The 23,461-nt window shown below is 34.2% G+C and overlaps 2 protein-coding genes across 2 annotated transcripts; one reads left to right on the top strand and one right to left on the bottom strand.

Annotated features, from left to right (window-relative positions):
- Window positions 1-4,032: 4,032 nt before the first annotated feature.
- LOC126660960 (disease resistance protein RPP2B-like) lies at window positions 4,033-9,485 on the bottom strand. Its single transcript, XM_050354724.1, has 5 exons — window positions 9,480-9,485; window positions 6,467-6,793; window positions 5,139-6,391; window positions 4,729-5,008; window positions 4,033-4,656 (listed from the first exon to the last, which is right to left on the bottom strand). The coding sequence occupies exons 1-5, from the start codon at window positions 9,483-9,485 to the stop codon at window positions 4,033-4,035; spliced, it is 2,490 nt and encodes an 829-aa protein (XP_050210681.1).
- An 11,664-nt stretch (window positions 9,486-21,149) lies between these two features.
- On the top strand, window positions 21,150-23,375 carry LOC126653779 (L-type lectin-domain containing receptor kinase IV.1). Its single transcript, XM_050347716.2, has one exon. It carries the CDS (start codon window positions 21,287-21,289, stop codon window positions 23,282-23,284), a length of 1,998 nt encoding a protein of 665 aa, XP_050203673.1. The 5' UTR covers window positions 21,150-21,286; the 3' UTR covers window positions 23,285-23,375.
- Window positions 23,376-23,461: the final 86 nt, after the last annotated feature.

Here is a 23,461-nt window from a genome sequence, read left to right on the forward strand (position 1 = left end):
CATTTAAATTGTTTACTAAAATTGAAGGTGTACACAAATTAGGATGCAAAAAATGATAAAGTGATCTATTAATTTAGAATGGATGAAGTAATAATTTATAAAAATTATAAAAAAATTGTATCATTTAATGTAATTTTAATGATATTATTAATAAGAAAAAAAAGTAGTTGCAAAACAAATTCCAACGTTTCACTTATGTTGCGATTTAATTTTGATGTTTAAAACGTTACGAAATAAATCTCTATTTTTGTTATTTTTGTAATTTGTAGACCCAACCGTTTTCCGACAATTAATCTATATATATATATATATATATATATATATATAGATTATAATCTTAGCTCCAAAAGAGTTTTCACACAATTTCACCAAGTGTCTTTCTATATTTCATCCACGTGTACAACTATATTTAAATTTATTTTAATTTTTATTTATATAATTTAATTAACTTTTTCTTAAATACACAATAAATTTATAGTTATAAAATTCAAAGAGTTTAAATATAAGTTATAAAATTTGAAGAGTTTATTTTATTATTTACTTTTATGAATTATGACATAAAATACATTTTAAAAAAATAATTTTAACTTTTAAAAATGAAAGTTTAAATCCATTGCATTTTAATAAATGATAATTATGAAATTAAAATTTAAAAATCTAATTTATTTCTAATATTTAGTATATAGTATATTTGAATATTTTTAATCTTTACTATATTTTATTAATGTTTAAAAAGTTATATATTTAAAGAGTTTTTTTATGCATCATTAATGTTATAAATTATGAAATCAATTATTATTTTTAATTAATTATAAGTTTTTAAAGTCATTTATTATGAAATCTTAAAAGTCTTTTATATTAGAAATTTTTTTACAAATACCGAAAAAAATAAAAATATTTACAAAGATACTACTTGCATTTTTTTAACAGAAATATAAAAAATAATTATAAAAGTACAAATTTTCAAATAATAATTACAAAAATACAGTTTTTATATAAAAATTCGTATATAAAAATGCAGTTTTGTATATAATCTGTATATAATACGAATTATATATGTTTTTTTTAAAACATCAGATCTGAGAATGAGAATATCTCTGAAAAACGGAGAAGATGAAGATGAAGCCAAATTTTATATATAATCCGTATATAATACATATTGTATACAATTTAAAAAAGAAACAAATTCAGATATAAAAAATTAGATTTGAAATTTCAGATCTGATATTTTGAGATCCGATTTCATATTTAATCGACAAAGGAGGAGCAGAGAAGGATGGAGCGGCGGCAGATAGAGCGGTTGCGGCGAGCCGAGCAGAGCGGCAACGTTGGAGATTGCGTCAAATTCAATGGCGAAGGCGGTGAATGTAGCGAGAACGGAGGCGGAGCGAAGAGGAGAGTCAGGCGGCATGGGAAGAGAGCGGCGGCGGCGTGGGAGTAGAGCGGCGGAAACGTGAGGGAGAGCAGCGGCGAGGAGATAGCGGCGGCGTGAGGTGAAAGCGGCGGTGGCGGTAGAATGATGGTGGATGTGTGTTAATGGAATAAAATAAGAAAATAAATTAGGGTTTTGAGAGATGTAGAAGATGGAGAAGATGAAGTGTAAAATAATTTTTGTTAATAAAAGAAAAAAGGTGGTATATTTGAAAATATGAAAAACACTCTTGTAAAGAGAAAGTATAACACTACTACAAAACAGCGTTTTAGCGACGGATTTTAGTGACGGATCTAAAATCCGTCGCTATTTTTTCGATTAGCGACGGATTTAGCGACGGATCTAAACACCACATTAAATTGGCGGGAATGATCCCGCCAACTTTAGCGACGGATTTTCCGTCGCTAATGTTGGCGGGAGTAGTCCCGCCAATTGTTTTGATAAAATTTAGCGACGGATTTTAAAATCCGTCGCTAATTACTGGCGGGAATACTCCCGCCTTTTATTTTTCGCAATTAGCGACGGATTTTAAAATCCGTCGCTAAATTATGCCTTTTGCGACGGAATTTAGTGACGGATTTCAAATCCGTCGCTAATTTTCAATGTCAAAAAAAATTAAAAGGCATCTAATATTATTTAGGATAGTATTTAATAAAAAATAATTATTAATTTTTTAATTAAATTTATATTATTATAATATAACGTTTTTATTTATAAAATAATAATTAAATATTATTTATGAAATAATAATTATATATTATTTATTTATTTAAAGTATATAAATATTTTAATAAAATTATTAATTATAAAAAAATTATCTTAGAATGCGGGTTTAAATTATGAAAACAAATATTTGTTGTTTTTAGTTAACATTTAAGTATAATATACATAAATATATAACATGAATATGATCTGGTTAAGATGGAGTTGTGCGCGGGAGAACTACAAGGTTAAAGAGTCTTGAGTGGGAGTAACGGAAGGATGGGTGACCTACTGGGAAGTTAGCGAAAATTGACAGGTGGATGCGGGTGGTTGATTTAACTCGGGTGGGTGAGTGACGGAGGGCGCGGATGAGGGATTGATTAAATAAAAAATTTATTTTACGATGTAATTTTTAAATTTTTAAATTTTTTTAAAATTAGTGACGGATTTAAATCCGTCGCTAAATCCGTCGCTAATTAGCGACGGATTTAAAATTCCGTCGCTAAAACGGAGACCAAAATCCGTCGCAATTTTTTTTCCCGTCGTTATCAAACGTTGCGACCAAAAAGGTTGCGACGGACTGTTTCCATCGCAAATCCGTCGCTAAACGTGTTTAGCGACGGATTTTGGTCATTTAGCGACGGAAAAATCCGTCGCTAAATGACTGTTTTCTAGTAGTGTAAGATAGCATGTTTGTAAATATTTTACCTTATTATGGTATAGAGTGTAAATATTCATTTATATTATTAATATTTGTAAGTTTTGTAATACGAAAAGACTATTTTTCTATATATAAATGAGAAACATCAACAAAATTTTATATACATAGTTTCTTATCTTATATACATGTATGCACTTAAACAATAAAAACAAGGTACGTATTTTTCATTTTTTCAAATGACAAAATATATTTACATTTCACAAAAAATAAAATTACTTGATTTTTTTATTGTTTCTGCTCAATTGATGTGTTTTTATTATAAGAGAAAAATACGCACGCAAATTATTAATTTATAGTGAGAAAGCATGTTCGAATGATATTTTTTTTAGGCTTAAATGCACCAAAAATCACCAACTTTCGCGTGTTTTTAGTATTTAACATAATCTTTTAATTTTGGCAAAAAAGTAAACGAACTTTCAAAATTTTGCAATTAAAGACACCAGCACCGTTTTGGACGTAAAACGGCACCGTTTTACATTAAAACGACGCTGTTTTGGATGTAAAATAAAACTATTTTTCAAAATAAAACACACGTGGTCTTAATTGCAAAAAATTTGAAAGTTCATGTTAAATATGTCAAAATTAAAAGATTTAATTTTAAATACCAAAAACATGCGAAAGTTGGTGATTTTTAGTGCATTTAAACTTTTTTTTTATTTGCTTGGTGGTGATATGCATGAATCATATTCTATGTGTCTTAACTTTACAACTATATATGATCATGTAATAAAACAAAATTATTTAACTTTTTTACTGTTTAAATTTTTCATGTATTAAATAAGATAGTATAAGAAAAGATATTTATTGTACATTTTATTATTTAACCCGCGCAACGCGCGGGCATCGACCTAGTTAAGCTGAAATGCCAAAACATTGCTCATCTTGGTCTCTATGGCAGCTTCAAGTACACTACATTTCTTAGCCACCATCGCTTCACCTTTTTCCTTGTTCTTTCAATTCAATTAGAAATTAATATCTTTATATTTAGAGAAATTAGCATCATTCATAATAAAAAAAGTCAATTGTTCAGATATAGTTTTATGAACTTCCGTAGAATTATGTTTAGTACAATGAACAATATTTGATTGCTATGGTTTTAATCATACAATCAGTTAGTATTATGACATACAATTTCTTAAAGTATTCATTTTGTCATCTCCAATGTGATTCATCTGATTTAATTAAAACAATTGTCTTCACTTCTCATTTTCTTGTTAGCGTGAAAATCCATTACATGTTCTCCAAATTCTACATCCTGCATTGGATCATAAGAAGAGCTGGCTTGATCTATTTGATCCAGTCTCTTCTTCTCCTCATCGGCATATACCAGATTAAACCCGCATTTTTTAACTTTGAAACTGTTTGAACCCGGCAGCATTACCTTATAGTCGTCCTGGATGTAAGACTCGAACTCAAATCTAGCAGTGCATGAGTTCTTTCTAAGATGTTCGCATCTTTCCTTTTCAAAAATGTCGAAACAGCTAGTGTTCCAAATAAAAACATGATCCGACTCGAACATGATCTGGTCCCTCCATTCTCCTATCTCCTCGGATGTGAATGCGAGTTCCCCACCGTTTTCATTTTCAATGACACATTTGCATAGAAAAGTGAAACCATTTTCATACCGATGATTCTCCAATTCTATTACAGCACAAAATGTGAATCCCACGAATCTGTTATCGTACCAATTCGTAGATAGCAGGATGGTTATTGAATCCCCTGTAGTTTGATACCTGAACCATCCAGGGATTTCAGTTCCTGGGAAACACACAACCGGAGAAACCAAAATTTCTTCATCAGTCTGCAAAATCAGAATTTCTTTTGATGAGCATTGGTGTTTATGAGTATTAGAAGAGCGAAGAGTGATGCCTACCGCGAAATGTTGAAGTAGTGCAGTTGCCAAATGGTGGATTTTGAGCTTTACATTTTCGACAATGTAGTTAAGCGCATTCTTCTCCAGGCTCACGCAATTAGCAAATGTGAATCCGTATTTGGCATCCGGAGATTGTCCGTGTGAATCTTGAAATTGAATGAATGGACTTGAAACTGTCTTCAGAGATATACAGTTTAGTGCTATTACAGCTCTTATACGCTGAGGAAGCTCTGGTAAGGCCTTGAGTCTCTTGCAATATGATACGTCAATCACTTCCAACCTATGATGTTGCACGAAACATTAAACATCGAAAGGATACTTTTTAAATAAGCATTGGTTATAAATATAAACTTTCAGAATTTTAAAAACACCGAAACATAAAAGTAGACAAGTTTGTTTGCAATACAAACCATGTAAGATGTTTAATACTTGAAGGAATTCTCATGAAATTATTTCCCTTTAGAAGCAGAACCTGCAATGATGATAAGTCGCCTAGGCTGCGCGGGAGTTTCACTATTCCTGTGTAGCTTAGAACGAGATCTCTTACGGAACCGAGACCAGATAAAGAAGGCAATTTACTGAGCTTTGTACAGTGATTAAGATAAAGATCTTGCAGGAGTTTTAGTTCACAAATGCTGCTTCGAATACTCCTTAGTTTTCTATTACCGCAAAGATAAAACTTTTCAAGGCATTTCAGCTCACCAATGCTGCTAGGAAGTCTCTCAAGATTAGGACATTGGCTCAACTTCAACTCAACAAGTGAAGAGAGAGATCCAATTGATTGAGGTAATTCTTTTATCTCTGTAAATGCCAAATTCAGCTTAACAAGTGAAGCTAGGCATCCAATTGATGAAGGCAATGCTGTTAATGGAGTGTTCTTAAGATTCAATTCAACAAGCGAAGAGAGTTCTCCAATCGACGAGGGCAACTTTTTAATACGACAAAAAGCCTTATTCAGTTTCATCAGTGAAGAAAGACACCCAATTGATGATGGCAGTTCATCTATTGAACATTCTTTGAGATTCAACTCAACGAGTGAAGACAAATTTCCAATTGATGAAGGCAATTTTTTTATATCTGTCTCTCGCAGGTTCAAGTTGGCAAGCGAAGTGAGTGACCCTATTGATGATGGCAATTCTTCTAATGCAGTGTGTCCTACATTCAAGTTCTTGATATTCTTCCCCACAATGTCTGGAAAATTCTCGAGACTCGAGCACCAAGAGAGGTCAAGATTTTCCAGAGCATTCAAATGAATGCTGCTGGGCAGAGTCTTAAGCTCTTCACAATGATTTGTAGATAAGAATCTTAGCTTGTCAAGAAATGGAATAGAGGTTGGCCATTCTTCCAGTCCAGTCCCATCTAGATGCAGCTCTTCTATATCCCCTGAAACTTCTGGAAACTTCCTCAAACTCGAGCAGGTAGAGAGATTAAGGGTCCTTAGAGATTTCAAAAGACTCAGGCTTGGAACACTCTGCAGCATCTTGCAATTAGAAAAACTCAGATAAACAAGCCTGTTGAGGCATTGAATGGACAATGGAATTTCAACCAAGCTTGTGCAATTATCAAGAATTATTCTTTCCAAATTCAAAGCTGAAGAAAGGTCCGGAAGACTTGTCAGGTGATCGGAATCATGAAGATCAAGCAGCTTTAACTTCGGAACATGCTGCAAAAAAAGGAAGTAGATACAAGAACATGAGTAATTTGCTAATTTTGTCAGAAATGAAAAATGAGCATGTACCTTGACTCCATTCCAGAGTTCTTTAACTTGGCTGAACGGCAAGCTAAGTTCGACAAGATTCTCCATTGAAAAGTTAGAAGGCAATGATTCCCAAGGATATCCATGCCAATGGAGATAACATAGCTTATTAGGAAGAGATTGAAGACCATCACATGAAACCGTCGTAGTTTCTGATATAAAGCCAGTAGGATTTTTCCATGACATATAGGTGTTATGATAGAATTTGAGCAATCTCAGATTGTACATTCGTGAAAAGGCTGCAGGACTTAGGTTTATTTTTTCAATTTCGGAGATTTCCAGGAATATGCCTTCAGTTGCAATGGTCCCCTAAGAGAGAGGATAGAAGAAATTAAATGATTACGATGAAGAGAATATGAAGAATAACCTTAACTTATATTGCACAAATTCTATGCTGGAACTTTATTTTTAGAAGCTATTATTGTAAAAGAAATATGTTATGTTTGTTTTCTATTGTAGATCTATGATTTTTTTGTTTATAAAATTGTTTTATTATTTATATAATTATTTTGTGTTTCTTTTATTTATATATTTGTTTATTTATTTTAATGCTACTGATTTTATAAATAACGAATTGATTTATGGTGTATTTGCAGTGTTTTTATAATATATTTACGTTATAGTGTATTTTTGGTGTATTTATAATGTATTTTGGTGTTTTTCGGTAAATCTATGTTTTTTTAGTATATTTCTGCCCTTTTTTTATTATATATATGGTGCATTTGCAGTATTTATGGTGTATTTGCAGTGTTTTTATGAAACATCATAAAAACGCTACAAATATGCTATAAATATATTATATATACACTATAAAAACAACATAATTACACTAAAAAACATTATAATACACCATAATTACACTAAAAACACGATAAAAAAATAAAAAGTACCAAAAAAAATCTATAAAAAAAATATGTGAAATTAAAAAAGAAAAAGGTATTTTTTGTAAAAGAAAAAAAGTTAGAAAAATAAAGACAAAAAAAAAATATAGTTATAAATAAATTAGGAAATGGTGTAGTGTATGAAATTCCTTCAATTGTAAATAGATTAATTTATTAAAGACAATAATTTAATAGAATTGACACCAAACATTACAATTGACTTAGGCTGAAGACTTTTATTTTTATTTTATTGTATGATGTATGTTAATGCTTACTCTATCACCGATGTGTATATTTCATAATTAACTTATGATTAATAATATAATTAGTTCAAATTGACCTAATTTTAATTCAATTTATTAACATAAACATTAGAATTAATAATATATAATCGGTGGTTGTATAACTTAATTAAGATAGTTAAATTTAAAACAAACTTTTACATAGACTTATTAGGATTAGTTAACAGGCAACATTAACACAAATAAACTTAACATGGACATAGGAATAAATATGTCTTTAGAGGACAGTAATACTGCTGTGCAAATGGTATGATTACATGATTTACATTTTTTTAAACCGCATGCTATGTATTATTCTTCCATCCTAAAAAGATAAGCCATTTTTCTATTTTGTGCTTCTCAAATTATAAACTACCTTCTATTTTAAAGTTAAAAATCTTCTCTATTCATAATAATAATTGTTGGAAATCGACTTTCAGCATAAATAATGTGGAACCGTGTCGTACAAAATCTACTTTTCCGAGTAAATCGCAGGATTCACCTAAGGCGAAAACCTAACAATATTAGTACCTGAGTCCATGAGACTCGCCATGTCTAAAGACTAAAGAGGAATTCGCCAAAATCTCCAGCAAGACTGACTCCTTGAAAATTTGGTCAATATTTAGAATCTATTTCAAAACGCGTCGCCAGAGACCTGATTATGCGGAAAAGGAATAATATTAAAAGACCAGATTTACAGAATCATTTTTCTATTCTGAAACAAACTCTCAACTAGGAAGATAAGCCTATTCAAAAAGACATTTATGAGTAGGACTCTTTTTGAGTAAGGAATCGTTTTCCTATTCAAACACAAGCTATTAAATAGAAATTACATTTCTATTTGGATTCTATAAGGTTCCCTCACTACTATATAAAGAGCTTGAGTTATGTCTAAACACACAATTACATTCAATACGCAAAACGCTCCTAAAAGGCTAAACTTGTTGGACCTTAATTGATTCAATCTCTTCTATTTTGACCATGACAATTAACACCAAAGGTTCTAACACTCTAATTAAGTGTGTAGGAACCCCCCGGAACACTCGGAAAGCAAATCGGACATCTCTAGCGACAATCGAATTTTTCGATCACCAAGCTGTCCAGAGGAAGTTGGCGGGCACCAACATTAGTTCGCGGGAGCGAACTTAATCAGACATGAATAGGGGCTGAAGCTCGCGAGTGCCAGATTCAACAAGTGTTGAGAGCGAACTTAAGTTCGCGGATGCGAAGTGTACCTCGCGGGCGCGAAGTGTACCTCGCGGGCGCGAAGTTTAAATCTTAAAATGTTGAGTTGCAACGGTCATTTATTACACCCAACGAGGTGCTGGCACTTCAGCAGAGGACCGTTGAGGACTTTTCCCAAGGAGCCGTTCGCGGGCACGAACTGGAGTTGGCGGGCGCGAACTCCGTCTGGCAAGTCTTTTTCAAAAAGCTGATTTGTTACTCTTTTTCTTCACACAAAAAGAGTAACGGGAAGAATTGTTTGGAGGCCTATATATATCATACTGTTGTGTATGGAAAAGGGTTGACAACCAAAGCATTCAAACCTCTCAAGCAATCTTCAAATCTTGTGTGAAAAACCTTTGTAATTTGTTGGTTTAAGAGTGAACCCTAGAAACTCTTGTTGTTGTTTGGTTTGTAGTTTTGCCTAGAAAAACTATAGGTTGTTGTTGTTAGTTGTTGGTTTGGGTTGAGCCTTTGAAAACCTAAGTTGGGAGTGAACTTGTAAAAACTCCAAGTTTAGTGGAAACCTCTAGTTTGAGGGAAGTGGATGTAGGTGAGTGTGTTAATCACCGAACCACTATAAATCTTGTGTGTTCTTCCTTCTCAAACCTCCATTAGTTTAGTTTTAATCAAATCCTTAATCCGCAAAAGTTTTTAGTGGCAACTATTCAACCCCCCCCCCTTCTAGTTGCTATTGGGTTACAAGTGGTATCAGAGCTTGGTGCTCTAGTTGTGCTTAATTGCAAGAGTTTGAAGATCCAAAAGCAATGGAAGGGTTTCTCAACAATTCCATAAGACCATACTTTGATGGTACCGATTATGCGTATTGGAAGCAAAAGATGGAGAAGTATCTTGATAGTGAAAATGTGAATCTATGGCAATGCATAAGGAAGCCATGGGTTTGTCCTACAAATCTTGTTGATGGTGTTGAGGTGAATAAGCCAAGAGATGCTTGGACTCCCCTTGAGGAAATTGCCTACTTGAAAAACAATAAGTGCATGTCCACTCTCTATCATGCACTCTCTAGAGAAGAAGGAGGAAAAATTCTTCATTGTCAAACCGCAAAGGAGATATGGGTTACTCTTGAGAATCATCATGAAGGAACTAGTGAAGTGAAGTTCAAGAAGATTCAACTCCTAACTCAAGAATATGAGATGTTCTTCCACAAGGCCGGAGAGAAGGTGACCGAGATGACCAACCGACTTCTCAAGATTGTTGAGGCATTAAGGAAGTATGGGAAGCACTACTCCAAGGCGGATATCAATAGCAAAATCTTGAGGTCTTTGCCAAGGAGTCTCTATGAGTCAAAAGTCACCTCCATTAAGGAAGCAAATGATCTCACAAATCTCAACACCGATGAGCTAATTGGTAAGCTTCTTACCTTTGAAATGTACATTGAAAGGGAAGAGCCTAAAGAAGAAAAGAAAAAGGTGCTAGCTTTGAAGGCTAAGGAGACCAAGGTCAAAGAAACTAAGGCAAAGGAAGCTAAAGAGTCAAGCTACTCTAGTGATGATGAGTTTCTTGAATTGGACTCGGATGATGGGAGTGACAAAGAAATGGCTTTGTTCACCAAGAGATACAACAACTACATCAAGAGGAAGCAAGACAAAAGCAAGAGAGAATTTCACAAAAGACCCTTCAAGAAGGAAGATGTGAAATGCTATGAGTGTGGCAAGAAAGGCCATATGAAAAATGAGTGCAACAACAATGAGAAGAATCCACAAAGATCACATAGGAAAGATAAAGAAGTCAAGAAAAGGGCTTACAAAGTGACATGGGATGACTCTAGTGAAGAGGATGAGGACTATGAAAGTGAAAAAGCCAACATTTGTTTCATGGCCAATATAGAGGAAGCCTCTTCCACTAAGGTACACAATGACTCCTCTATTTCCTCTTCTTCTATTGATGATCTCTCTACCCATGATCATGAAAGTGATAGTGGGGATGAGAAGGTGGAAATGATGAAAACTATGGCTAAGAAAGTCAATAGCTATAAGAGAAAAATTGTGAAAAACAAAGAAGATTTTTCCTTACTTGAGGCTAAAATTAATGATTTTCAAAAACAAATTGTTAATTTGAATTTACAAAATGAATCCTTAAAAAATTCAATTTCTCTACTTAATACTTCCAATCTCACTTCTCTCAACTCTTTGAAAGAAGAGAATGAGAAATTAAAGAAGGAAGTGATTGAGTACAAAACTTCTTTGACTAAGTTTCAAAAGGGAAAACAATCTTTAGATGAGATGTTGACTTTTCAAAGACCTTCTTCTTCTAAGGAAGGATTGGGTTTTGTGGCTAGTTGCTCATCATCTCAATCCTCTAGAACCACCTTCAAGAGAGCTAGAATGATACAATCTTCTTCCATAGATGTGGAGTTCACAAAGGAGACAACACCCTCTAGTCCTTCTATGACTAAGATGGATGTTGATCCTCCACAAGCTAAGGCCAACACATCTAAGGATGATAAGCCTAAAGTTACCAAGTCAAGCATTCCAACAAATGCTAAGGCTAAGGACACTAGACCAAGCATTCCCAAGAATGCTAAGCCTAGAGGTCCCAACCCCAAGGGACAACCACCCAAGGGTAAGAATGCTCACACCAACCCAAGACAACCTCACACATGTTGCTCTTGTGGTAAGGATGCTCCTTCAACTCATTCTAAAACATGGAGACCTAAGCCCAAAAAGGCTAAGTCAACCATTAGATGTTTCTATTGCATGAAGGTTGGGCATACAAATGGAAGGTGCTATGTGAGGAAAATCCACTTGAACTTGATTCACTTGGATGATTCCAAGACTAACCCTCAAGGACCCAAGTACATTTGGGTACCTAAGAGTTCTTAATTTCCTTGTGTGTTTTAGGGCAAAGGAGTAGCCATCAAGGAAAATCGACCTTGGATTGTGGATAGTGGGTGCTCAAGGCACATGACCGGAACTTCAAAGCTATTCACAACCCTTCAATCAAAAGATGGTGGCTATGTAACCTTTGGTGACAATGCAAAAGGAAAAGTGGTTGGTATTGGTAAGATTGGTAAGACTTCAAACTCATCTTCTTGTATTAGAAATGTTCTATTAGTTGATGGTTTGAAGCATAACTTGATGAGTGTAAGTCAATTATGCGATAGTGGCTTAAGAGTCACTTTTGACTCTAAGGCTTGTTACATTACTCAAGTTAGTGATAACAAGACCATCCTTAGAGGAGAAAGGAGTGAAAATATTTACATAATTGACTTAGACTCAACTTCTAACAAGAATCTCAAGTGTCTTATGTCCACAAAGAACGAGCCTTGGCTTTGGCATAGAAGGCTTGCCCATGCTAACATGGAGTTGATAGACAACTTGAGAAAAGGAGAACTTGTGATTGGACTTCCAGATATTAAATTTGAGAAGGACAAAGTTTGTGCTTCATGTCAAATGGGGAAACAACACAAGTCATCCTTCAAATCCAAAAAGGTGGTAAGTACATCCAAACCTCTTCAATTGATTCATATGGATTTATTTGGACCATCTAGAGTTGCTAGTTTGGGTAGTAAGCACTATACCTATGTCCTTGTTGATGATTACTCTAGATATACTTGGGTTATTTTCATGGCTCATAAGGATGACACTTTTGATGCTTTTAAAAGTTTTTCAAAACTTGTTCAAAACAAAATGGGATATTATATTATGAGTATAAGAAGTGACAATGGTGGTGAATTTAAAAATCATCTTTTTGAAAGCTATTGTGAAGACCTTGGTATTTCTCATGAGTTCTCGTGTCCTAGAACTCCCCAACAAAATGGGGTAGTGGAAAGAAAGAATAGATCTCTTATAGAAATGGCAAGGACTATGCTAAATGAATTTAAATTACCAAGCTATTTTTGGGCGGAAGCCGTCAATACTTCTTGTTATGTGCAAAATCGTGTTTTGAAAAGATCCATTTTGAATAAAACACCTTATGAGTTATGGATGGGAAGAAAACCCAACATTTCATATCTAAGAGTTTTTGGGTGTAAATGCTTCATATTAAATACAAAGGATAACCTAGATAAATTTGCTTCTAAATCCAATGAAGGCATATTTTTAGGTTACTCTACATGTAGAAAAGCCTATAGAGTATTCAATAAGTCCACTTTGCTTGTTGAAGAATCTATGCATGTTGTTTTTGATAAAAACAATACACTTGATGGGAAAGGTATGAATTTTGTAGATCATTTTGGATCACTAGACATTGGAGAGGTTGATCCCACATTCAACAAGATGGATGATGAAGAGAAACCTCAAGAAAGTGCACCAATGCAAACAACACTTGAGGAAGACTTTCCACAAGAGGAAGATCCGCACCCGGAACTCCCTAAAGCGACAAGAACAACGAAGAAGCACCCAAGAGAGAAAGTACTTGATGGATTCCAAAGAGGTATATTCACTAGATCTCAAGCCTCTAACAACCTTGCATTTCTCTCTCAAATTGAGCCAAGGACCATTGAAGAGGCTATCAATGATGAGTGTTGGGTGATTGCAATGCAAGATGAACTCAACCAATTTGAGAGGAGTAATGTTTGGGAATTAGTCCCTAGGCCTAGCTTTGGTTCTATTATTGGCACAAAATGGGTCTTTAGAAATAAACTTGATGAGGATGGAGTCATTACTAGAAACAAAGCTAGACTTGTTGCCAAAGGATATAGCCAAGAGGAAGGTATCGATTATGATGAGACCTTTGCCCCCGTGGCTAGATTAGAGGCTATTAGAATTTTGCTTGCATTTGCATGTCATATGAATTTTAAACTTTATCAAATGGATGTAAAGAGTGCTTTCCTAAATGGTTTTATTCAAGAAGAAGTTTTTGTCTCTCAACCTCCGGGTTTTGAAAACTTTGAATTTCCTAACCATGTTTTTAAACTTAACAAGGCTCTCTACGGTTTGAAACAAGCACCTAAAGCTTGGTATGATAGGCTTAGCACATTCCTCATCATAAACGGTTTTACTAAGGGTAAAGTGGATACCACTCTTTTCATCAAAAGAAGTTTTAAAGACATTCTTGTTGTGCAAATTTATGTTGATGACATAATCTTTGGTGCTACTAATGAGTTGCTTTGTGAAGATTTTTCAAAGTGCATGACAAATGAATTTGAAATGAGTTTAATGGGAGAACTTAAGTTCTTCTTGGGGCTTCAAATCAAGCAAAGTAATGAGGGAATATTCATCAATCAAGCCAAATACACTAAAGAATTACTCAAGAGATTTGGCATGGATGGATGTAAGACAAGCAAAACCCCAATGCCCACCAATGTTAAAATTGACAAGGATGAAAGTGGTAAGAACTTTGATGAAAAGAAATATCGAGGTATGATTGGTTCCTTACTCTATCTTACCGCTAGTAGACCGGATATAATGTTTAGTGTTTGCCTTTGTGCTCGTTTTCAATCTTGTCCGAAAGAGTCTCATTATTTTCATGTCAAAAGAATTTTCAAATATCTCATGGGCACACAACACTTAGGTCTTTGGTATCCTAGGAATAACTCCTTTGACCTTATTTCTTATTCGGATGCGGACTATGCCGGTAGTGTCATAGATAGAAAAAGTACATCGGGAACTTGTCAATTCCTAGGCAATTGCCTTGTTTCTTGGCATAGTAAGAAACAAGTGTCGGTTGCCTTGTCCACGGCCGAAGCCAAATATGTAGCCGCGGGAAGTTGTTGTACCCAAGTTCTTTGGATTCGACAACATCTCAAGGACTATGGAATTGTGGTTGATCATATTCCTTTGAAATGTGACAATACTAGTGCGATCAATTTGTCCAAGAACCCGATCCAACACTCTAGATCCAAGCACATAGATATTAGACACCATTTTATGCGTGATCATGTCCAATTGGGAGATGTTGTATTAGAATTCATTAATACAAACAATCAATTGGCGGATATTTTCACAAAACCCTTAAATGAGGAAAGGATGTCTTTTATCTTAAGAGAAATTGGTATGATTGATGGGTCTACCTTATTGTGATTTGTTTGCTATGTATTTTAAGCATCCGAATTTATGTTTTCTTTGGTTATATGGTTGTTATTTTTCATGCTATTTATTGTTCTCTTATTGTGATAACATGATTAAATGATTGGACCTTAGCTAGTTGATTCTACTCATGAATTAAACTGAATAGTCCCTCATTTCACATCAAATGTGTTCCAACTTTTAAAAATCAAGGCTTAATTCCTTTTAATTGAAAATTTCAATTTTGTCAATTTTTTGTGTCCAGACAAACCTCGCGGGCGCTAACTCTTGTTCGCCCCCCGCGAAGTTTGATCTTCAAAAAGGAAATTTTCAGCAGTGAGAGTTCGTGGTCGCGAACCCTAGTTCGCGGGCGCGAACTCCTTCGAATTTTCAAAAAAAAATTAGTCGTTTGGTAACGGTTTTCAATGCATTTAATGGGTCAAACTAGCCGTTAACTAGCCGTTGGAGTCGTTTTTCATGCCTATAAATACTCCCCTTTAGTAGTTCTCTTGTTTACAACTTTCTACAACATTTCTAACACCTTTTGCTACCAAAATCACTCATTTTTCTCATCAAATACTCTTGTTCATCATCATTTTTCACTTGCATCATGGATTTCCCCCTTCGCTCATTGAGAAGAAAGACACAAAGTAAGAAATCTCAAGGCCCTTCTACTAGCCAAAGAGAAACAATTCCACCACAAGTGGAAATTCCAACACATGATCAAGAGACCTTGAACTTAAGGATTAGTAAGTTCCATGAGAGGCCCGTTTTGCCTAGTCGCTACATAGATTTTACGGGTTTAGAAGCAAGCAATGTGAAAAGAGATGTTTTGGAACTAATTGACAATCTCGGGTGGAGGAAATTTGTCTACTCTCATCACCATGATGGGTATGAAAATTTGACTCGCGAAGTACTCTCTTCACTCTACATCATTCGCAAGGAAGATGGAGAAGTTGGTTATTTTGGGGTCTCCTTTCGAGTTCAAGGAAGGCTTTACCGGCTATCAAGAGAAGAAGTTGATGATGCGTTTGGCTTTGAATGGGGGCATCCTACATGTCCTTCTCATGTTCGGTTCAACTTTGAGGATTTTTGGGGCGAAATTAGCACCATCACACCATATCGTTCCAATTCCGCAACCGCCAAGACATTGAAGACCCTACCATTATTCATCCTTCATCGCATCATCACTCACTCCATTCATGCAAGAAGTGAGGGCAATGAGAAAATTTCCAAGAAGGATGTGTTTTTCCTCTATCTTGCAACAAAAGGTATTAAATTTTCTTGTGGCTTCTACTTTATGAATTACCTTTTTGATCTTGATAAGAGAGGGGGTCACCTAAGGGTTGCCTCCTTTGTGACGTGCCTAGTCAAAAAGGCCAAAGCCCTCACTTCTCAAGTCAAGAATGCTAATCCTCAACCTTTTCATTGGAAATGTGCTCCCTTGGACCAAGAGCATTTTGAGCATTCTTCTAAAGCCATCTTGGTTCGTGACAACTCCATTCAATATTTGTTTGGTGAGAATGCCATTGGTGGTGAAATTGAAAGGCTAGCAAGAAAAAGAAGGATCTCCTCTACTAATATTGAGGAAGATGTTGAGGAAGCCGCAAGGGCAATGAGGCAAGAAGAGCGTGAATCATGGCCACATATAGATCCCCATGCCTCATCAAGTAACCCTCCACCTCCTTTTGCAACCATGTCTCAAGCTCAAATGTTTGAAACTATTTATGGACAAAATGTTCATATGATGTCAAGGATGACAGTGCTTGAGGGGGAGGTCAATACTATCAAGGAAGGGATGACATATCTCAAGAACAAATTTGACTCTCATTGGTCATTTTCACCCTCCACTTCACCTCCTCACAATGAAGACCCCGATGACGATGAAGATTGAACCTACCCATTGCATACTTTCACTTGCATGTCATGTTTTCTTTTCATAGTCTTTTTGTGTTGCTTGTTTTTCTAAGTGTGGTTGGAACACACATGTGTTTTCTTATGTTTATCATAATGTCATTGTGATTTTCATGTCGTATTCAAACTCGTGCAATTTATGCTTACGTCGTGTCTATTTTTGCTTTTTGATTTTGCCAAAGGGGGAGATATCTCAACTTGACTTAACTTTTCTCTTTTTGTATTATATGCATCAATTGAGGGGGAGACAAAGTTTAGTCTAAGTTGAGTCTTCAAGTTATTTTTTTGTGTTAATTGTCAAAGTCAAAAAGGGGGAGAATGTTGGACCTTAATTGATTCAATCTCTTCTATTTTGACCATGACAATTAACACCAAAGGTTCTAACACTCTAATTAAGTGTGTAGGAACCCCCCGGAACACTCGGAAAGCAAATCGGACATCTCTAGCGACAATCGAATTTTTCGATCACCAAGCTGTCCAGAGGAAGTTGGCGGGCGCCAACATTAGTTCGCGGGAGCGAACTTAATCAGACATGAATAGGGGCTGAAGCTCGCGAGTGCCAGATTCAACAAGTGTTGAGAGCGAACTTAAGTTCGTGGACGCGAAGTGTACCTCGCGGGCGCGAAGTTTAAATCTTAAAATGTTGAGTTGCAACGGTCATTTATTACACCCAACGAGGTGCTGACACTTCAGCAGAGGACCGTTGAGGACTTTGCCCAAGGAGCCGTTCGCGGGCGCGAACTGGAGTTGGCGGGCGCGAACTCCGTCTGGCAAGTCTTTTTCAAAAAGCTGATTTGTTACTCTTTTACTTCACACAAAAAGAGTAACGGGAAGAATTGTTTGGAGGCCTATATATATATCATATTGTTGTGTATGGAAAAGGGTTGACAACCAAAGCATTCAAACCTCTCAAGCAATCTTCAAATCTTGTGTGAAAAACCTTTGTAATTTGTTGGTTTAAGAGTGAACCCTAGAAACTCTTGTTGTTGTTTGGTTTGTAGTTTTGCCTAGAAAAACTATAGGTTGTTGTTGTTAGTTGTTGGTTTGGGTTGAGCCTTTGAAAACCTAAGTTGGGAGTGAACTTGTAAAAACTCCAAGTTTAGTGGAAACCTCTAGTTTGAGGGAAGTGGATGTAGGTGAGTGTGTTAATCACCGAACCACTATAAATCTTGTGTGTTCTTCCTTCTCAAACCTCCATTAGTTTAGTTTTAATCAAATCCTTAATCCGCAAAAGTTTTTAGTGGCAACTATTCAACCCCCCCCCCCTTCTAGTTGCTATTGGGTTACAAAACTAACTTTTATATTGGAATTGATAGCTGTATATAGCCATCAAAATTTCATAACATGCATCTCCTTTATTGTGTAATAAAGGAGACATGTTATAAAAATTAAATTGGCAAGTTACAAAATTTAAATTGACAAGTTAAAAAAAAATTAAACCGGGTGTTATATAATTTGAAAAAAAAATTAAAAACACAAAAATAAAACTTGCACGAAACTAGATTTGTCATGGCATTCGATGCAAAAATTAAATGCACATCCATTGTCTCTTAAAATTGGTTGATTGAATTGTGAGCACTTAAACTCACTAGCTTGTAACTAAGCTAATGGACAATTTAATATAAACCACATCAAGTGAAGTTTTCCAACCAATGTGAAATGGATAATTTTTTTTAAATTCATTTTTCAAAATATGACTTTTGAGCACCAATTTACATTCACCTTTTAACTATTTTGAGCATATAAATATACGGTTTTAATCTACTGACAGTAGAGAAAATAAAACCACCAAAATCTGATACTTTCGGATAGTGCCTACTCAAAATTAAACATCAAAATAAACAAATAATCATGTCATTTTAACACCCATGTTTAACATTTTCTAACAAAAAGTTCATGAAACAAACCAATCAAATATTAGAAATTTATCATGTTTTTCTCTCAATTCACATTTTGATAACATTTGATTGTTTTGGTCCATGAATTTATCATAAACCTGGTCTAGGTAAAAAAATTCCGTAATACATAGTATAAAAATATTAATTTTCCTAGATACAGCGAGTAATTTTGAAAATTAGTAGATTAAGATATCGAATGATTAATTCAAATAATCAATTTATATAAAAGTTAAACTTACAACAGTATAAGAAATTCTGTATTTGCTAACAATACTTTTGCAGCTAATTTTTTTTTGCTGCTAAAAGACATTTTGCAGCAATAATTTTAAAAAATTGCTGCCATTAGTTAAGTTATAGCAGCATTTTACAGTAAATTTTACTATTAATTACTTAAGACAAAATTTTATTAGCATCAACATGCCAGAATTTTTTTTTATATATAAGTTTATACTAACAACTTTAGCACTATTAGCAGCAAAAATATTTGCTGATAATTCTATTATTTTTATAGTGCAAAGGGAGGTTCAAATAATAAATATCATTTTCTTTAATAAAAACAATTATTCAATATTTGATTACAGTTAAAATCTAAAAAATATAAATTCTTTTATAGGTAAAAATATTTTTTAACAATATGAAACAAATTTTAAACGAAAAATATGAAATATTTTGAGATTTATATTGGTGTATAAGTCATAAGTCAAGGGTGGGCATACATGTTGACTTACATACTAGCTGCCATTTAGATTTTAAACTGTGTGGCGGCAGACGTGGCTCATGTTCTTCTCTTGCCAGTGGGGCATTACTCTAGAAGAATGACTTGACTTGTAGTTGATGCCAAAATCTGACTGCCTTTACTTCTTTTCCTCTAATTAACATTCTAATTTATCATCAACATACTTGACCGGAGTAGATAATTACAAAATCCAATATCATGTGGACAAAGACTAATCTAAATTATTAATATTAAAAAAAAACTATAAGATATAAGGACTAACTATATTTTAATTCATTACATGAAATATATGATTATAAAAGCATAAGTTTTGCTTTGTAAGTTAAAATACATATTTAACATAAGGATTTAATAGGAGAACAAGTTTGAAAGATAAACTTTAAAATCATCTAGGTATAGTAATTTAAAAAGGTTAATCGTTTCTAGATAGACAATTAAAACAATAGAATAATTAACCTTTTTAATTAGCTCAACTTTCATTTATAAATTCAAATTATTTGTGTGAAAGTTGGATTTCCCATGTTAATATATTTATATATTTTCACCGTACTATTTTAAAATTCTCATTGCATTATAAATAAAAAATTGAAAAAATATTTATTATTATATGTTTTGTATATTTTATCTTTATCAAGGATAGTACTCTAATTTTTGATAGGAATTTTTTAAGGTGACTAGAAGAATAAAAAACTAATATAAATTACTCTAGAAATAAAAATAAAATTTTAAAATAAAACATCTCAAAATGAGAAGCGAGATTTCTAAACTAGGACCGGAAATGTATTAATAATATGACAAATTTATATACATGTGTCATATCATTTATTATGTCACTAAAACAATTTCAATTGATTATCGTGGAATATGATGTGAAATCTGATCTAAACTCAATATACGAGCAAATTATTCTCTGGTCTTTTATATATGTAAGAATTTACATTTTCGTCTTTCTTATTTGAAAATCAAACGATATAATCTATTAATTATTATTTCGATAACATTTTAGTTCTTTCATTCAGTTCTGGTGTTAGTCAATTAAGTCAAAAGATTTAATTAAGAAAAATTAAGTTCAATAAAAAATTTCAACATATATTTTTAATATGTATAAATGAAAAGTAAATTCTATGAAATTTAATAACTATGACTTCAATTTAATTTTTTAATATTTATTAAAGTTTTAAATTTTTGAAAAAAATAATCAATTTAATTATTATTTGATTTTAGAAAGTCAATGAAGTAAGAAAATTAAAAATTTAATAAAAAAAACAAATTCAATTGAATTTATTTAATCATTAAATCTCAAAAATATAATTTTATTTATATTTATATTAAAACTAAGTTTAAGGATTAAATTGAAATATATTTTTTATTTAAGTTTTTTGACTTAGTTGACTAACACAAAATATAAACGAGATAACTAAAATGTTAACGAAAATAAAAATGGAAGATCATATTATTTGATTCTCAAACAAAGAGAATAAAATGTGAATTATGACACATAGAGAACCGAAAAATAATTCACTCTAAGTATAATAAAAAAATTAGGTTATTTAAACTATATAAATTAAGATTGAGATATAGAATTGGATACAACGTGTAAACTTGCGGTACTAGGCAGGAAGAATCTATTTATGTAAGCTCTAACCTCTCGTTGTCAACCAAGTTTGAAAAATATAAACAATTTGATGCATATTTGAATCTTCAAAGTTAGTACATAGCACCGTCACATGCGTTGAAAAATCAGTAAACTCCTTCAATAATTCATTCTTAAGCAAGAATGTCATGGTCAGGATTACATTCTTATGGACGGCTTGGATTAGATGACATTACATGTGGAGCGGTGCTTACTTAATCCTACCAAATTCAATAAAAGAAAACAGTTGAAAGAGAGAAGAAAAAATGTTATGCAAGCTTATAATTCTGCTCTCTCTGCTACTAAACTTAGCAGAATCCCAAGATCTTAACTTCACCTTCAATGGCTTCCGTTCAACTAATTTGAGCCTTGATGGTCTAGCTGAGATCACCTCTAAAGGCCTTTTAAGACTCACCAACGACACCAAACAACAAAAAGGCCACGCATTCTTTCCAAATCCCGTAGCCTTCAAAAGCTCATCAAACGCCTCTGCTTTCAGTTTCTCAACCACTTTCGTCTTCGCTATTTTATCAGAAAATCCCGATCTTAGCGGCCACGGGATTGCTTTTGTGATTGCACCAACGAGAGGACTACCGGACTCTCTTCCAAGTCAGTTTCTTGGTCTTTTTAATGATAAAAATAACGGTAATGAGACTAACCATGTTGTTGCAGTAGAGCTTGACACCATTCTTAGCAGCGAATTTGGCGACATCAACGATAACCATGTCGGGATTGATATTAATGGGCTACGGTCCCTTCAGTCTTCGGCAGCCGGATACTATGCCGACAGTCGTAGCAACAGGATGACAAATTTGAGCCTTTATAGCGGCCTACCGATGCAGCTTTGGGTGGATTATGATGGTTTAAAGAAGCAACTTAATGTCACTCTAGCTCCATTCAAGTTCGTTAAACCAAGTGTTCCACTCTTGTCTCTAACTCGTGATTTGTCGCCAGTTTTGCAAGAAACTATGTACGTTGGCTTCTCATCGTCTACTGGTTCTGTTCTAACATCTCATTATGTATTGGGTTGGAGCTTTATGATGAATGGTCAAGCTCAGCCTCTTGTTCTTTCTAATCTTCCTAAGCTTCCACGGATTGGACCCAAAAAGAAATCCAAGTTTTTAACAATTGGGGTGCCTGTTATTTCTATAAGTGTTGTTTTGTTAGCTATTTCAGGTTTGGTTTATTTCATAAGAAGGAGAAGGAAATATGCAGAAGTGCTTGAAGATTGGGAGCTTGATTACTGGCCTCATAGATTCAAATTCAAGGATTTGTACATAGGGACCAAAGGTTTCAAGGAGAAAGAATTACTGGGGAGCGGCGGATTTGGCCGGGTTTATAAATGTGTTTTACCAACTACAAAAATGGAGGTTGCTGTCAAAAAGGTGTCACATGAAACTAGACAGGGAATGAAGGTTTTCGTAGCGGAAATTGTTAGTATCGGGCGGCTTCGTCACCGGAATTTAGTCACTCTTTTAGGGTATTGCAGGCGTAAAGGAGAATTACTGCTTGTTTATGATTACATGCCGAATGGAAGTTTAGACAAGTATTTGTTTGATCAACCTAAGGTTACTCTAAATTGGAGCCAAAGATTTAAGGTGATCAAAGGTGTCGCTTCAGGGCTGCATTATCTTCACGAAGAATGGGAGCAAATTGTGATCCATAGAGACGTAAAGGCGAGCAATGTGTTGGTTGATGGCGAAATGAACGGAAGATTAGGCGATTTTGGTCTGGCAAGATTATATGACCATGGATCAGATCCTCAGACAACTCACATTGTCGGCACTTTAGGCTATCTTGCGCCTGAGCACACCCGAACAGGGAAGGCCACGACGAAGACTGATGTGTTCAGTTTTGGTGCATTTTTACTTGAGGTTGCTACTGGTAGAAGGCCAATAATGGAGGACTTAATATTGGTTGATTGGGTGTTTTCTTTTTGGACTAAAGGTGAAATTCTTCAGGCGAAGGATCCGAATATGGGTACAGATTATATAGTTGAAGAAGTTGAGTTGGTGTTGAAACTTGGCTTGTTATGTTCTCATTCAGAACCTGAAGGTAGGCCAAGCATGCGACAAGTCGTTCAGTTCTTAAATCGAGAGATGGAATTACCGGAGTTATCATCAATCGGGCTTTCTGCAAGTGGATTAACGTTTGCATATCGTGAAGGTTTCGATGATTTTGTCATGTCTTGTCCCTCTTCTATGGATAAGGCTTTCTCTCATGGTTCTTCTATAGCAGACTCTCTTCTTTCAGGAGGTCGCTGATTTTGTTTTTTCGCAGAAATACTTCTGAAACTCTCTATCCAATAACATATTCTTGTAAAACGGATAGTTTCAATCGTTTCCTGTTTCAGTATTTTCCATTTGAACGTTTTCATTTCCATGCAACATAGAACATACCTCATGGCACATCGTACAATTACTTTGCGATGATAAACTTGT

Source organism: Mercurialis annua, linkage group LG1-X (genome assembly GCF_937616625.2).
Source record: "Mercurialis annua linkage group LG1-X, ddMerAnnu1.2, whole genome shotgun sequence".
NCBI classification, from domain to species: domain Eukaryota; kingdom Viridiplantae; phylum Streptophyta; class Magnoliopsida; order Malpighiales; family Euphorbiaceae; genus Mercurialis; species Mercurialis annua.